Source organism: Thermochaetoides thermophila (genome assembly GCF_000221225.1).
Source record: "Thermochaetoides thermophila DSM 1495 unplaced genomic scaffold scf7180000011816, whole genome shotgun sequence".
Lineage (NCBI taxonomy): Eukaryota > Fungi > Ascomycota > Sordariomycetes > Sordariales > Chaetomiaceae > Thermochaetoides > Thermochaetoides thermophila.
Window position 1 is genome coordinate 4,503,356 of NW_006383032.1, and position 14,855 is coordinate 4,518,210.

The following is a 14,855-nucleotide window of genomic DNA, read 5'->3' on the forward strand; positions in this document are numbered from 1 at the left end:
AGTATAGCATCGGCATTGAAGCAACTGTGCTTTGTGCTAACGTTGGAGGTTGGTCGTCGCAGGTTGCCAAGTGTCTTTTTTGCCCTGGCTTTGCCATTCAAGGACCAAGGTTGACATTGAAGGCTGTGATGTGATGTCGTCACGTACTCCTCATCCTCCTGGGGATGCCCAGACTATGTAATATGTTAGCCGCGATTTACATCATCTAACATACGCATGCTGTTTTGATGCAGCAAGTGCGTCTTTAGTTTTGTAGCTTTGTAGGGTAACATCAGGGCATGTTACGATGTGCGGCGCTTACAGCCTCACTTTTTCAGATTTCCCAAAGCTTCCCATAGTGCCAGGCTGGAGAAGACAGTAAGTGATGTCGCAGTAGTTGTCGCACCACGGGCATCACAGCAATGGGAATAACAGAAGGAACCTGATCACGGACAGCAAATGGAAGTGGTAAGTGGTAGGTAGGCAATGCGCAAGCCAGTGTATGCCGCAGCCTGCATGGGCTCCGATCGCATCTGGAGGATTCAGCGAGGCCCCAATACTTACCTCTTAGGGGCGGCTTGACTACCGGGCTGGCAGTGATGACATTGGATGTACAGCCGAGCCAGCCGTCCACCAATTACCAGCCGGCGGTTTGTTGTTGGGAAGGCAGGCAAGCCGCCGCCAGCCTTCACTGTGCCAACCGGGCCGAGATGGCACAGCATCATGTTCATCATTTGGGGGCGGCAAGCTTCCTTTTTGCGGAGAACAAGACTCATAGCAGCGGTGTCGGGCAGTCTATGTCTGTAAAACATTTCCTGGCGTTCTTGCTGGCCACCCTGGGTTGGCTGAGAGTTGCTGCTGCCGCGCAGTGTTTTGTGCAACCTGTTTTTGAACGCCTTAGTCATCTATCACTCCATCTTGTCGAACCGCTGCCAACAACGGGTCCTCCCGCAAAGGTGGGCAAATCCCGCGGCATGCATTGGCCTTTACCCGACTGTGCACGACAAAGAAACCCAGGGCCTCATGATTTTCGTCGTGCAGCCAACCGTGTTTTCCAATTCGGCGATGACCATGGCACGGTAATGGTTTGGCTGGGCACACCACCTTTCAGGAATGCGATGTTCTCTCAGCGGGTATGGCTATTGCGCACAATATGTCTTAAAGTGTAAGCCTGCTACTCTGCGTGCGCATATGGCTAGTAGAAGGAGTATGGGTACTGAGCAACGGAGTAATAATGTATTTGTTTGTGGTCCAGCCTGTGTGTCATGCGTGATTCCATGCTATGGAAGCATGTTGGCAGGTTCAAAGACATGTTGGATGGGCGGACAGATAGATGTACGGCCAGGTGGGCTGTGACTTTGACATGCCTTTGGGCTTTCGCGCAGCAGCAGCACAAGAGTACATATGTACTTAGTTGGCAGCAATGCCTCGTAGGAGGATTGACAGTAGCATATCATCTCTGACGCATGGTGTCCAGGTTCCACAAGCTGCAAACAGATCGATGTGCCGCTTTCTATTACGCATGTCAAATGGCTCCGTTTCAACCTCAACCTGGAAAGTTTCAACTGGCGCAGGTTTGATCCTCGGTCCTTATTCGATGCTGGGCTGACACTGGCAAAAGCACCTCCGATCCACTCAAGCCATGCTCTGCCAAAAGGTACCTCTCTCATGGGCCGTAGTGAGTGTACGTATTGTGTGTAATCTGCGTCGCTCGCAAGTCGCAACGCAACGGTGATGCAGTTGATTACTAGCTGTGCTGTGCAGATCCCTGCAAAGATGGTATGGTTAAGTTAGTTGACCACTTCACGCTTGACTTAACACTTCACACTTTACACTTCACACCTCCGTTGCCTGTCGCAAGGTCACAGCGTGTGCAGCAGCAACGACAGCAGGGAGCAAATGGTGTTGAGACTTGGAAGCGTGGCATTCAGCTACAGCTTCCTCCAGGCTGGGCGCTTCCATGCCTGCGCCAGCAACGCCTTGTCGGGGCCCTCGGCTCTGGGCAGCCCACCCGCCTGCGAAATGGATTAGCGCGCCAAGCACCAAGGCCTGGGGTAGCCCCTGTCACTAGCCGGGATGCTGTTATGTCGACGCGATCCGCCACATTCTCACCTGGACTGAAGCTCGTCTTTCCCGGTCTTGGTCTTCCAGGTTGATGAGCCGTCTCCTACGGATTACGGAGGTACCTATTTGCGTATTGAGTGCTGGGCTAACCTCAGGTCTCAGTTGAGTCGGGTCTCCTGTGGTCTCTCGCCGGCACACCCTGGGGATGTCCCACCCGACACCTGAACTGACCTGCTCGGTGCTTCCCCAGGATTGCCTGTCTTATTCGCCCAGCAGCCTGAGTACTTGAGAGGGCGGCTGCTTGTCACCGCTGTTTTCACCCATCGCTTTTCATCAAACATGGCTTTTAATTCTTTTTTTTTTCTTCCCCACGTCTTGCACAAGGGTCCCCACTGCTAGATGGTGGATGATCCGGTGACCTCTCGTCTCAGCCCTCCCCGTCACCTTGCTCTCGGCCGGCCGCCCGATCTTCTTTTGGCATCCATTGGGGTTCTTTCTTGGTTCTTTCTTGGGGCCTGGTCTATGTATGTATTGCATTGGGCCCTCCTTCGGGATTACCTGGACACCTGGCCGCGGGCATTAGAAAAGTATATACATTCACTCCCGCTTTCTTATACCCAGCATGCTCGTCCCAAGACTCTCTTCCCTGGTCGCTGCCCTTCAAATCTGCGCCACCCTTTGTGGCCTGCAATCCCCTTCGTCTCCTACATAATCCCCCTTCAAGTCTCCTTGCCGCCTGGGTTCGCGTCTCTCCTTTCCCCAAGCTGGATGGTGACTCGGACTGCTGAGTATACCTCTCCCCCATATCGTCAACCTCATCGGCTGCCCTCTCACTAGCTGCTAAACCGGCTAGTGTACTGCCGAACAACCCATCAGCCCTATCGTCCTCGTCCCCTCCAGCCCCTCCAAACACCGTTTGACTTGATCTGCCCTAGCCGCCCCGCCCTTTCCGGAGAAAGTCAGTTGCAGACAGCGCCGTCTACTGTATCTGCCCACATACGCAGTACATCCTTACATCAGAGTCGATACCCATCACCCCCGGGCGACAACAATGAGAGCGAGATCTCGGAAACAGCGTAGCTCAAGGGGCGTCCAACGCCCTCCATACCCCTCAAGGCAGCTGCTCATTCTGGGTATGTTCCCTGGGGCTGGAGTGTCATGTCATGTTGATCTCTAACCAATTGGGCAGCTGCGTGCCGGATCTGCGAGCCGATCGCCTTCATGTCGATTTTCCCTTACATCTACCACATGGTAAAAGATTTCAACATTACCAATGATGAGAGCAAGATCTCGTTCTATGCCGGCATGGTGACCTCGGCCTTCACTTTTGCAGAATTCTCCACTGGCTTTCTGTGGGGCCGGCTCAGTGATAAGATCGGCCGAAAACCCGTCTTATTGATGGGAATGGGAGGTACTGGCCTGAGCGTCCTAATCTTTGGTTTCGCCCCGAGTCTCAAGGTTGCTCTGTTTGCGCGCGCTCTGGGAGGCTTTCTCAATGGGTAAGTGTGAGAAAGGCATGGAATACTCGATATTGCACTGCTAACCGCAGCAGGAATATGGGGGTTCTTCAAACGACGGTTGCGGAACTGGTCACGGTTAAGGAACACCAGCGTAAGTTCGTTAAGTCTGAGCCAATTCTATGAGCGAGATCCAAGAGCGAGAATTAACATGAAGTCAGCTCGCGCTTACTCCGTCATGCCGTTGGTCTGGTGTATTGGGTGAGTTATGAGCTTCATCAAGCTTTGTCAGGCCTTCGAGCTAACGTATGTTCTTAGTTCTATCGTTGGTCCCATGATTGGCGGTGCTCTTGCAAAACCGGTGGAATCTATGCCGTCGATTTTCAAGCCAGGCAGCATCTTCGATCGTTTCCCTTACCTGCTGCCTAACCTATTCAGTGCGGTTTGCGTTCTGATAGGTGTCATCATCGGCATTCTGTTCCTCGAGGAGACTCATGCAGAGAGAAAGAAACACCGCGATCCTGGTCTCGAGCTGGGCAAGGCCATTCTCGTTTGGTTGCCCATTCAGTCGTGCCGGAACAGAGAGCCTGCCAAGAAGCCTGAAGAGCAGCCTCTCCTCTTCGACACCGATGAGCCTTTGCCAGGATACCTTACCAACGAGGACTCCGATGCTTCATTTGAGACGGATTCTGATCCTGCAGAGCCTGTGGATGTGGAGAGGCTCGAGAGGACACTCAACGAGCAGGTTTCTGCCACCGAGGCCGTAAAGTCGACTGGAAAGATCTTCACCAAGCCCATCATCACCATCATCGCTTCTTACGGTGTTCTTGCCTTGTAAGTCTTTCTGGAAGAGGGCTTGATTGGGAGCGCACTAACTTGTTGTCGCAGCCACACCATGGCCTTTGACTCGCTCCTCCCGGTGTTCCTCAGCACAAACCCACCAAAAGATGGAATCCCAATGAAGCTGCCTTTCAAATTCTCGGGAGGCTTCGGACTCGACACCCAGACAATTGGCGTGATTCTTTCCGTCCAGGGTCTCTATTCGATGTTTGCGACTAAGGTCCTTTTCCCCGCAATTACGGAAAAGATGGGTCCGCGCCGTGTATTCCAGCTCATGTCGATCTTGTACCCGCTGCTGTACTTTTGCACTCCTTACATCGTCCTTCTTCCGCCGAGCCTGCACAAAGTCAGCATTTATGCGCTCATCATTTGGAAGTGCTCGATTACAACGCTTGCATACCCCAGCAATGCTATTCTCCTCAGCAACTCCGCGGTGAGCACTCTGACGCTCGGCACAATTAATGGGGCCGCTGCTTCGACGGCCAGTTTCTGTCGTGCTATGAGTCCGATTGTATCTGGATCCCTCTACACCATGGGTCTTGAGTCGGGCTATTCTGGCCTGGTATGGTGGTTTACAATGCTGATAACCTTCGGAGGGGCTTATATTGGGCTCAAGATCAAGGAACCTCGCGGTCGGCTGGATGAGAAAGACGACATTGAAGTATCACCCGAAGCAGACTCGAGGCAATTAACGCGAGCATAGTCCTGCTTGAACTAGCTGACATCGAATTCTTTTTTTTACGTTGTCTTGTTTTTTTTAAACTCATTTCAATCATATACCCTCCCAAAGGCTAGGACCCGTTTAGGCGTACACAACTGGGATTGATTTTGGAGGAGTATGGTTACAGCAGGTCCACTTAGTCAGCAGTTTATTTTATTTCTTTTTGAGTGGTTCATAAGCGGGATAGACATTATTGCGGCACATGGGATTTACGGCTTAACATACACAGGTCAGGCGTTCAACTCAATTTCGATTTGGATTCTCACCTCGCGACGATGGCTATGGCATTACAGCTTCTCTTTCCAGACCGAACAGCTCGGTGCGTTTCCGCTTGAAGGAGAAATCTAAGAGACGACGTGGGATATATTTAATGTCCCTTTGCCCTATGGGCTTGTCCTCATCTTTACCAGATGGGGAGACAAAACCCGTGGCAAAGGAGAATCAGATGCAAATGCCGACCAAGCCTTACCAGCCACGCAAAGCTCAACTGGCGACAGGGGCTTAGCGGGGCGGTTCCTAGAGTCTTGGGCCTTTCAGCATCTTTCATACTTTCTCATACCCCCTTCTCAGCAATGTTCGCATTGTGATGGTTTGGATGTTACTGGCTCGCAAGTGGATCAGGAGGGAAACATTGGGAAAGTCACGGGGATCTTCACAGGGGTTTAGGAATTTTTTTTGTCATACTGGTTTTGTAATGTACCATGGATACTTCGCTTCAGAGGTGCGCGCTCTCACGGTCCCCCTGCCAGAAAGCCGTCTGAGATTAGCAGCAGCCTCTTAGCAGTTCACCTTTGGCTTCCTGGGAGTAGGATTTTGTTTTTCTTCGAATGAAATGATCAAAAGATGACAAACCCCAACAGGTTTGGCATGCTGCCGTCGCTCTGAAGTTCCACGTCCCCCATGCATACCACACTACTCATTGTCTTCCGTCTTGCTGAGATGTAACCGCCATGCCCCATGCTCGGGTTACGAACAAGTGGGGAGCATCTGCATGCTTATCGGCAACCCACATTTTTACCCCATGCCGAAGATTCCCAAGGACATCCCTCACGATGCAGGATGGGATTGCAGCCGGCATTGGCGTCCCATCATTGGAGAAGGGGGCTTGCTACGAGCTGCATGTTCTTGGATATGTGCTTGGTAATACATGAAGGAGTCGAGCCCTGGACGTGAGCCAACTTCACCTCTATACACAAACCATTATTATCCTTTTCACCACCTCACGGGCTCGGTGATGAATGCATGGCCCCGAAACATCGGGGTTTTTGCTTCCAAATTACAATACCGCCATTTCTGGGTGCAGCAGGAGGATTACCACAAGCTACATCCAGTACGAACCTGAGGCCAACATTCCCGTGGAACCGTGACTGTGAGCGTGAACGTGATTGTGAGTGGTGATTGCTGCCGCTGGTCTGTCACACCCATCCATGCCCAAGAGGCTATTATCTCACGCTGCCGAAAAAAGTACACGAAGAGAGATCAGAGAGTACCTTCCTAAGTACCTACCTTACCTACCTGCGATCCGTTCCAGGCAGCTTGCAACTTGCAAACATACTACTCGCTGCTCGCCCATCACATCAGCACTGGCTGGATCTTAACCCCACCCACGCAAACCGCCGTGACAACATGAGCTAGTGCTGTTCGAACACGGACACTAGTACCTATATCTTACAAATACAAGAGACTTCATACAGCATACAGGATACCTACTGCCAAGTTACGCTGCGAATTACGGATACCTACGCACTTGAGCTGCAGAACTGTTTGGGCTACCAGGATCCCTGCCCCTCCCAGGGACCCGCGGACTCGTGGAGAGGCGAACAGCGAACAGGACGCAGGGTAACAGGGTTACGGACGGAGTGCGGAGTACGGAGCGCAGACTGCAGAGGACAGAACGCCGGATCGCCTCCACCGAATCGAAAACGCTATCGCCGACTGTCGCAATTAGCATGCGGCTGACGACCTGCGCCAATACCGACGAAGATTGAGCCGCCGAAACCAAGGACATTGAGAGGGCTACGTCGAAGCGAGGACGCACAGAATCCAAGCAGAAAGCGACAGACGGCAGAGCCCGTTCAAAGGCTGCCAACGACACAAGTCCCCGTTGCCCAGTCGTTGGTCGCTGGTTTCCAGAGCCCCACGCCCTCGTCACCCCGTCAGCTCTTTACCATTTTGGCGTGCGCGGCGCCAGGCCAAGGCAAAGCTGGACGGGCTGGATAGGCTGGACAGACAAGTAAGTCCACACGCCCGGTCCCGGAAAAGCAAGGCCAGGCGGCCGAGCCCCGACCTCCCTCGGGCTCCGTGCCGCAAGACGGTACGCGACCAACGCAAACGGACCAAGTGCTCCCTACGGCTGGCGGCTTGACGCCTGCGTGCCACGGGCCGCGCCGGATCAGCGACTCATACCGTGGACATCGACAATCGGTCTGTCTCAGAGAGCAACGCCTGCTATCGCTGCTACTGTTGCCGCTGTTGCTGATCCTGCTTCTGCTCTTCTTACCACTACTAACTCTTTCGATCTCTTTTTGCTGGCCAACGATGCCGGTACCCGCCCACTGCCCCCCGTCTCCAGACCTGCATCCCTCCAAACGTGCCCGCCAATCACCGCCTGACAAGGAATCGCCGACCTCGCTGCCCTCGGGTGGCACAGCCTCGCCTACCAACGACCAACTCCATGACGGTCCGCTGAGCTTGGAGCTGGCCCACGGTTCTGCTATCGGCGCCGCGCCCGGCAGCGGGAGAAGCGCCAGTACGGCTGCCAAAATTGGCCAGAGCAGCAACTTCAGGAATGTGAGCGCCTGTAATCGTTGCCGTTTGCGCAAGAACCGCTGCGACCAGAAGCTGCCGAGTTGTGCCAGCTGCGAGAAGGCTAGTGTCGCCTGCGTCGGCTACGATCCCATCACAAAGCGCGAAATTCCTCGGAGTTACATCTTTTATCTCGAAAAGCGAGTGGAACAGCTCGAGGGCATCTTGGCCGCCAACCATATTCCATTTCCTCCTGCCGATGACCTCGATTACTGCTCCAAGGCGTCTTCCAATGGGCCCCCTGGTAACCTGCGGCCACCCGTCGACCCGGGGAACGCGGCGCGCCCGGAAGGGCCGGATACGGTTACGTGTGCCAGGGCAGCAGAAGGTAGCGGCGGCGACGGATCGAACAAGCTACAGCGGATCTCATCAAAGCCCGGCCCGGCCTCTTCGGACAACCGATATCTCGGCTCCACATCGGGCATCTCATTCGCGCGCGTTGTGTTTGCCGCTGTGCAATCATCCGTCTCCGACCAGAAGAGCAACTCCGAAAAGGGAGGGATACGCCCCTCCAGACCTGCGAATAGCATCGGCGGCCATGGTGCCGGGACTGCTGGCCAGACGACTTCAATGCGTGATTCTTTCTTTGGCTTGCACACCAAGCCGACTAGTCATCCGGCTCACTTTCCCAATAAAGCCCTCGGTCAGAAGCTGGTCAGGCTGTACTTCGAGCATGCTAACCCCCAGATTCCCGTCCTTCACAGAGTCGACTTCATGAACATGTTTGAGCGGGCCTATCTTGAGGAGGGCCGCGTACGTGGGCCTCGCGAACTGTACTTTTTGAACATGGTATTTGCTATCGGCGCCGGGATTCTTGTCGGGGATCCTAAGGGGGAGCCTCAAGGGGCCGAGCCGTCCGATTCGTCATCTGGGTCAAGGCAGTATCAACCGGAAGCGTACCACGCCAGTGCCATTGTTCACCTGGAGGCATGCCTCGGGAGTGGCGGGCTGGAGGATCTGCAAGCTGTCCTGCTGCTCGCCAATTTTGCCCTCCTGCGGCCAGTGCCTCCTGGCCTATGGTAAGGTTTTGATGAACCACAGCCTTATCCGGTGCAACGAGATGCAAGTGATGCTCAAGATTCATGTGCTAATCATATATTTTTTCCCCATCAGGTACATTATTGGTGTTGCTGTAAGACTAGCAGTTGATTTAGGGCTTCATTATGAAGACCCTAAAGAGCTCGAAAATGGCCAGTGGGAGTCGTCAGCCCTGCAAAAGCCTACGTTTGTCAGGGAGAAGGGCCGCCGGGAGTATATGCGCGATATGAGGCGACGACTCTGGTGGTGCACCTATTCCCTTGACCGTCTTGTAAGCGTTTGTGTTGGTCGCCCGTTCGGTATTTCGGACCACTTCATCACGACGGAATTTCCATCGCTCCTAGATGATGAGTATATCACCCATGATGGAATCATTGAGCCCCCTTCTGAGAGGCGACTGCCAAGCTACAAGCTGGTTGCTCAACATTATTTCCGACTCCGGCTTCTGCAGTCGGAGATCTTGCAAGTGTTGCATTACCGCCAGGTCTTGAGCGCCAGGGCTGGTGGACAAAACTACCAAAATCTTTATATGCCAACACTGCCTTCCGCTTTCCTTTCCAAGTTCGACTCGTTTCGGTCATGGCGCATTGACATCGATCGGAGGCTATGGGAGTGGAAGAACACAGCTCCAAGGAAAGAAGACACGGGTGTTTCCTTCTCCACGGAGTTCCTAGAGCTCAACTATTGGCAGGCTATTATCATGCTCTACAGACAGAGCCTGAGTACGCCCACTGTCTTTGAAGGAGAATATGATACGTCGAAGGAAGTGAACAACCCCACCATGTACAACGTGGAGCCCTGTGAAGACGAAGACCGTGTCTATCTCAAGATTGCCGAGGCAGGCCAAAAGATTCTGCGATTGTATCGCCAATTGCATCTGCAAGGCCTCGTCAATCATGCTTATCTGACAACACACCACCTTTTTGTCGCTGGTATTTCCTACCTCTATGCCATCTGGCATTCTCCTATTGTGAGGAGTCGCTTGGTACGGAAACCAAATCAGCTCATTGCCCTCTATGGGCCTCTGGATTGCCACTAACACTTTTTGTAGACGATGGATGAAGTGGATTTCACTGTTCTTGCAGCCACATCTGTTTTCACCGATTTTATTGATAAGTGTCCTCCTGCCGAGGCCTGTCGAGATGCCTTTGACCGGACAGTAAAAGCCACCCTCAAGATGGTTAATGCATCTGGTGGCTTTGGCCAGCAGTACCGTTCTGGGCACTGTAACACAGCGGGTTCTGACTCCCAGCACACCTTTGAGAATGCTCGCCAGGAATGGCACCCAAAGGCGGATAACACTTCGTCGGCGGGTAGCAAACTTTCTCATTCGAGCAACAAGCGCCCACGCCCTCATCACTCATTGGTTGACAAAATGCCCGCCGTTACAAGCTCCGACGCCTATTCCAACGCATCTTCTTGCTTCATTTCGTCATTTTCCAGCAAACTTGGCGCCGGCTCATACCTTTTAGCAGGACCACCAGCAGGCCCCTCAGTTATCAAGACAGAGCCAGGTGCCTATCATTCTAGTGTTGTACGCAACTTCCCTCGCCCTCCACGCAGCACTGCCAGCTCTACGGACAATCCTACCACCCCAGAAACTTCTATCGAACAATCTCCTATGATCACATCTCCTTCTGTTTCTACAGTCACTGGTATCCAACAACAGCAAGCCATCAATTCCCCCATGAGTGGTGGTGCAACGCCAACTAACAACGACTTCCATTCCCCTCGGCTGTCGCATCAGCAACCGCCGATGCAACAACAATTCAGTCCCGCGCCCGCGGGGACACCCACGCGTGGTGCCATGTCACTGAGCGAGCTACAGGGATTGGAGTTCTTACAAAGTCTGAATAACGCTGGGAGTGTTAACAGTGGAGCGAATAGCAGCAGTGGTGCCAATAATAACAACGGCCTTAGCCCCAGCGGCTTGATGGACGGTATTGACTTCACCGGGCTGACGGCTGAGGCACAGATGGATCTTGGGTTTGGTCTTGCATGGGAGGGAATGCACCATGATTATAGCGAGGGGCAGAGTCTCGATCTCTTTGATGGATTTTTCTTTGGTGGTGGTGGGACGATGTGATGATGTGGAAATGCCAATTTAATCAGGGACAGGGCTGAAGTGTGTCAATTTTGTTCCTTTTTTTCGGATGTATTGTTGATGGCACAGATGGTCTCGCTTGTACAAATCCAAATGGACCATGGCTGGTTTTTTGGGTGGCGGATGGCTCGGGTTTCTTGGCCTTCACAACTGGAGAACTTCACTTACATAGGGCCCTTTTTTGGTTAGATGTTTGGAGGTTTGGCTAGTTAGATATGACACCAATTGCCTTCGCGTGCGTGTATTTTCCAAAAATATCATAGTCCCGAAGCAATGCTGGAATTTTTTTTTTATGAAAAAACTGTGATGACCGGGAGTTCTCAGATACTTTGCGGCAAATGAGTTATTATTTTTAAAAGGCAATTACACTTCAACTATCCTGTTGTCATCATTGTCCTCTGTCCCCTCCTCGGCTTCGTCTCTCATCAACACTTGGACGAGCCTTTCGCAAGCCTCTCGGACACCATCATCGTCCACTCTCAGATGTGTTTCTCTAATGATTGGATATACGCTGACTTTCCTCATCAGGTCGCGCCCTTCCCGCGTGGTTGTCAGCAGAATCAGGGTCTCAATGTGCGTCTGAATGATGCTGTTATCAGAATCCCGCTGCTTGTCCGGGGGCAAGAACTGGAGGTCCGGAAGCATCGCCAAGGTTTCGTCCTCGTCATATTGCTCGTTGCCAGTAATCGGTAGCAAGATGTACGGAAGGATATTGATCTGATCTTCGTCAAGAAAGGCGGAGTGCGAAGGCACGTCGAAAGCGACGTTCTTGATCGTACTGGCCACACCTTTGCGTCGGATGTCGGACTGATGCTCGGTGAAGACCTTAATCTTATTGAGGGGTACCACATCGTCATAGTCCTGCCGCTTCAAAAAGAATTCACGAATCTCCTGGTGTTTGGAGAGATCGGCAAAGACGTACGAGAGGTAGTCGAAATTGGCATTTTTGTTGTAGGACTTGTCCATACCCTTGACGAAGAGATCGAGAAGCTGATTCAGGACCAGCTTGTCGGACTGTAAACGGGCTGGCGGGTCTTGGGTACGGTTAACAATGCCTTTGAGGCCATCCCACTTGGAAAGGTTTGCCAGCAACATCGCAAGGAGGTCGGCATTTGGTTCTTCAGGGTCCTGAGAGATGATGTGGTGTGGTCAATGATTAACGCCCCAAGACTGACTCATGTGGGAGTGACATGAGCCGTCTCATGATTGATGGTTATACGTACTACCAAGAGCCCAAAAAGGATGCCGAGAAACCTGTCATCTGTGGCTACATTCTCAAGAATTATCTTATCCTCAGTTGCCGTCAGGTTGATTAGAATGGTGATGGCATGCTGGGCGATTTCCTGTGTGGTCACTCAGTTGGTATATGTTTTCACCAACTGGGAATCTCGTTCGCTTACAGGGTGGTCTCGAATCAGGAACTTGAGATGTTTAATTGGAGTAAGATCCTGTGTCTTGAAGATTGAAGGCTTCTCAGTAGAAAATGGTTCAAGATTCTTCAGAGCCACTTTGCGGATAGTGGGCTTCGGATTGGCAATGAACCCCACGAGCTAAAGACCCAAAAAAAGTATTAGCTTTTGAAGCATCACACCAGTCTTTGTCAGATTTTGTCTTTTTCACCTCTTCAAGTTCTGTAGCCATGATGGAGTTGTAAAAAACTAGTCGATTCAGAATGTCAAACCGGCTGTATATGCTCACAAAACTTACTTTACTGTAAGATCTGCAAATTTCACCCATCAAGCCATGCTTTCGACTGGCTGCGACGCGGGGCATCGCGGGGTTCTTGGCTGATAAGCGATAAGCCGATAATCGCAATCTTATCATGGCTGATAAGAGTGGCAGCTTATCAACTTTCACTATCCCTGTCATAGAGCAGCGAATCAAAGCGGCCAAAACACCTAAGCTACCCCACGGTGGAAACCATTTTTTGAACTGCTGCACGAAAAATTCCAAGACAACAGCCAGCCAGCGAACCAGTCTCCTCGCAGTGTGTGTGCAATTCTCGGTCCTTAGCATAATATCTACTACGGCCATAGACTCAGTCCGATCACCATTTTACCATACACTATGCCAAAGGCGATTGCAGCTTCATCGCACAAGAGGCGACACAACCCCCTCGAAGATGACATCCTAGCGACAGGCATCTTGAAGAACAGGGAGGGCAGGCCCTCTAAGCGCGCGAACAAGAAGGTGGCCGAGGAGGAGAATTATGTCGATTCCAAAGCGTCCAGAAAGATTCTAGCCATGAGCCGGGAGCTCATGGATGAGGAGGAGCAACAACTGAAGAACAAGCAAGTCACCGTGGCCTCGACGGCATTTGACTTCGATCCATCCCGTATGGACCATGACGAGGACGACCAGGAGGAGTTCGTAAATAATGAGGAGTGGGGAGATGAGGACGAGGATGCCGGTGATAACGACAACGAAGTCGACGCGGCTGATCTTGAGATCTTTAATCGCTTCGTTCAGCCAACCATGAAGGATGATCCCTTGCTCACGCACGGTTGGGACCAAAAGCCAGCAGACGGGGAGGAAGAAAAGGAGGAACAAACTAATTTGGCCGATTTGATCCTCCAGAAGATTGCTGAGAAGGAGGCTATGACGGGAGGGCAAAATGGGGGCAATCCTATCGAGGAAGACTATGAGATTCCGCCCAAGGTGGTCGAGGTGTTCACAAAGTATGTTTTAGGAGGCCCCGTTGACACACTGGCCAAGGGTTTGCATATTGACTCTGTACCAGGATTGGGCTTATTCTTGCTCGGTACAAGTCTGGCCCATTACCAAAACCCTTCAAGGTCCTGCCAACAATTCCTCACTGGGAAGATATCATCCAACTGACACGTCCGGATCTCTGGTAAGTGGATTAGTACGGACTGCATGCGATGCCAGCTATCTCTGATCAACCTATTTTGCAGGACGCCAAATGCATGCTATGCTGCGACAAGAATTTTTGTCTCAGCAAAGCCACAGGTTGTTCAACGATTCATGGAGATGATTATTCTGGAGCGTGTCCGGGAGGATATCCATGAAAACAAGAAGCTCAACGTTCACTTGTTCAACTGTCTGAAGAAGGCCCTTTACAAGCCCGCTGGCTTTTTCAAGGGCTTTCTTTTCCCCCTTGCTGCCTCTGGTAAGTGTTTGATTTCCAGTTAAGACATTTGTTGTGACCTCTCAGAGAGTTAACTCCGAATCAGGAACGTGCACGTTGCGTGAAGCGCAAATCATCTCTGCCGTTCTTGCTCGTATCTCCATACCCGTCCTTCATTCGGCTGCAGCTATCAAGACATTGTGCGATATTGCTGCTGAACAGGCCTCTCAGAGGGCAGAGTGTGTCAGTGCGACAAATTATCTGCTCAAAGTTCTTCTCGAGAAGCGTTATGCACTGCGTATGTTGTTCTAACCCTGTCAAATGTGTCATGTTGTGTATGAAATCTGACCTGAAGTTTGTAGCATGGCAATGCATCGATGCTTTGGTCTTCCACTTCCTCCGATATGCCTCGATGGCCCGTGAGGGAGACGGTGCGCCCAAGGCGTTACCAGTTATCTTCCACCAATGTCTCCTTGTCTTTGCTCAACGGTATCGTAATGATAGTAAGTTGTCTTTGATGACTCCTCAGCATCGTTCTTTCCATACTCATCAATATTCCTGTAGTCACTGAAGACCAGCGCGAAGCCTTGCTGGACCTGCTTCTAACTCACGGCCATGAGAAGATTGCTCCCGAAATCAGGAAGGAGCTTCTTGCTGGGCGTGGGCGTGGCATTCCTGTCCAGCAGCCCCAACCAACCTTTGATGGTGACGACACCATGTTGGTCGACTCATAACTGGGCAGTCGACGCCCCTAGACCC

The 14,855-nt window shown here is 52.0% G+C and overlaps 4 protein-coding genes across 4 annotated transcripts; 3 read left to right on the forward strand and 1 right to left on the reverse strand.

Annotated features, from left to right (window-relative positions):
• Positions 1 to 3,094: 3,094 nt before the first annotated feature.
• CTHT_0033140 (tetracycline:hydrogen antiporter-like protein) lies at positions 3,095 to 5,043 on the forward strand (the record flags this gene model as incomplete). The annotated part of the gene is made up of 6 exons (XM_006693689.1): positions 3,095 to 3,176; positions 3,233 to 3,542; positions 3,596 to 3,654; positions 3,722 to 3,761; positions 3,819 to 4,334; positions 4,389 to 5,043. The coding sequence occupies 6 exons, from the start codon at positions 3,095 to 3,097 to the stop codon at positions 5,041 to 5,043; spliced, it is 1,662 nt and encodes a 553-aa protein (XP_006693752.1).
• Positions 5,044 to 7,599: 2,556 nt separating this feature from the next.
• On the forward strand, positions 7,600 to 10,990 carry CTHT_0033150 (uncharacterized protein; the record flags this gene model as incomplete). Its single annotated transcript, XM_006693690.1, has 3 exons — positions 7,600 to 8,885; positions 8,980 to 9,889; positions 9,956 to 10,990. 3 exons carry the CDS (start codon positions 7,600 to 7,602, stop codon positions 10,988 to 10,990), a joined length of 3,231 nt encoding a protein of 1,076 aa, XP_006693753.1.
• Positions 10,991 to 11,371: 381 nt separating this feature from the next.
• Positions 11,372 to 12,649, reverse strand: CTHT_0033160 (putative cytoplasm protein; the record flags this gene model as incomplete). Its single annotated transcript, XM_006693691.1, has 4 exons — positions 11,372 to 12,136; positions 12,232 to 12,351; positions 12,409 to 12,558; positions 12,629 to 12,649. The coding sequence occupies 4 exons, from the start codon at positions 12,647 to 12,649 to the stop codon at positions 11,372 to 11,374; spliced, it is 1,056 nt and encodes a 351-aa protein (XP_006693754.1).
• A 426-nt stretch (positions 12,650 to 13,075) lies between these two features.
• Positions 13,076 to 14,830, forward strand: CTHT_0033170 (uncharacterized protein; the record flags this gene model as incomplete). Its single annotated transcript, XM_006693692.1, has 6 exons — positions 13,076 to 13,686; positions 13,749 to 13,862; positions 13,924 to 14,138; positions 14,203 to 14,394; positions 14,459 to 14,599; positions 14,661 to 14,830. The coding sequence occupies 6 exons, from the start codon at positions 13,076 to 13,078 to the stop codon at positions 14,828 to 14,830; spliced, it is 1,443 nt and encodes a 480-aa protein (XP_006693755.1).
• Between the last annotated feature and the right edge of the window lie 25 nt (positions 14,831 to 14,855).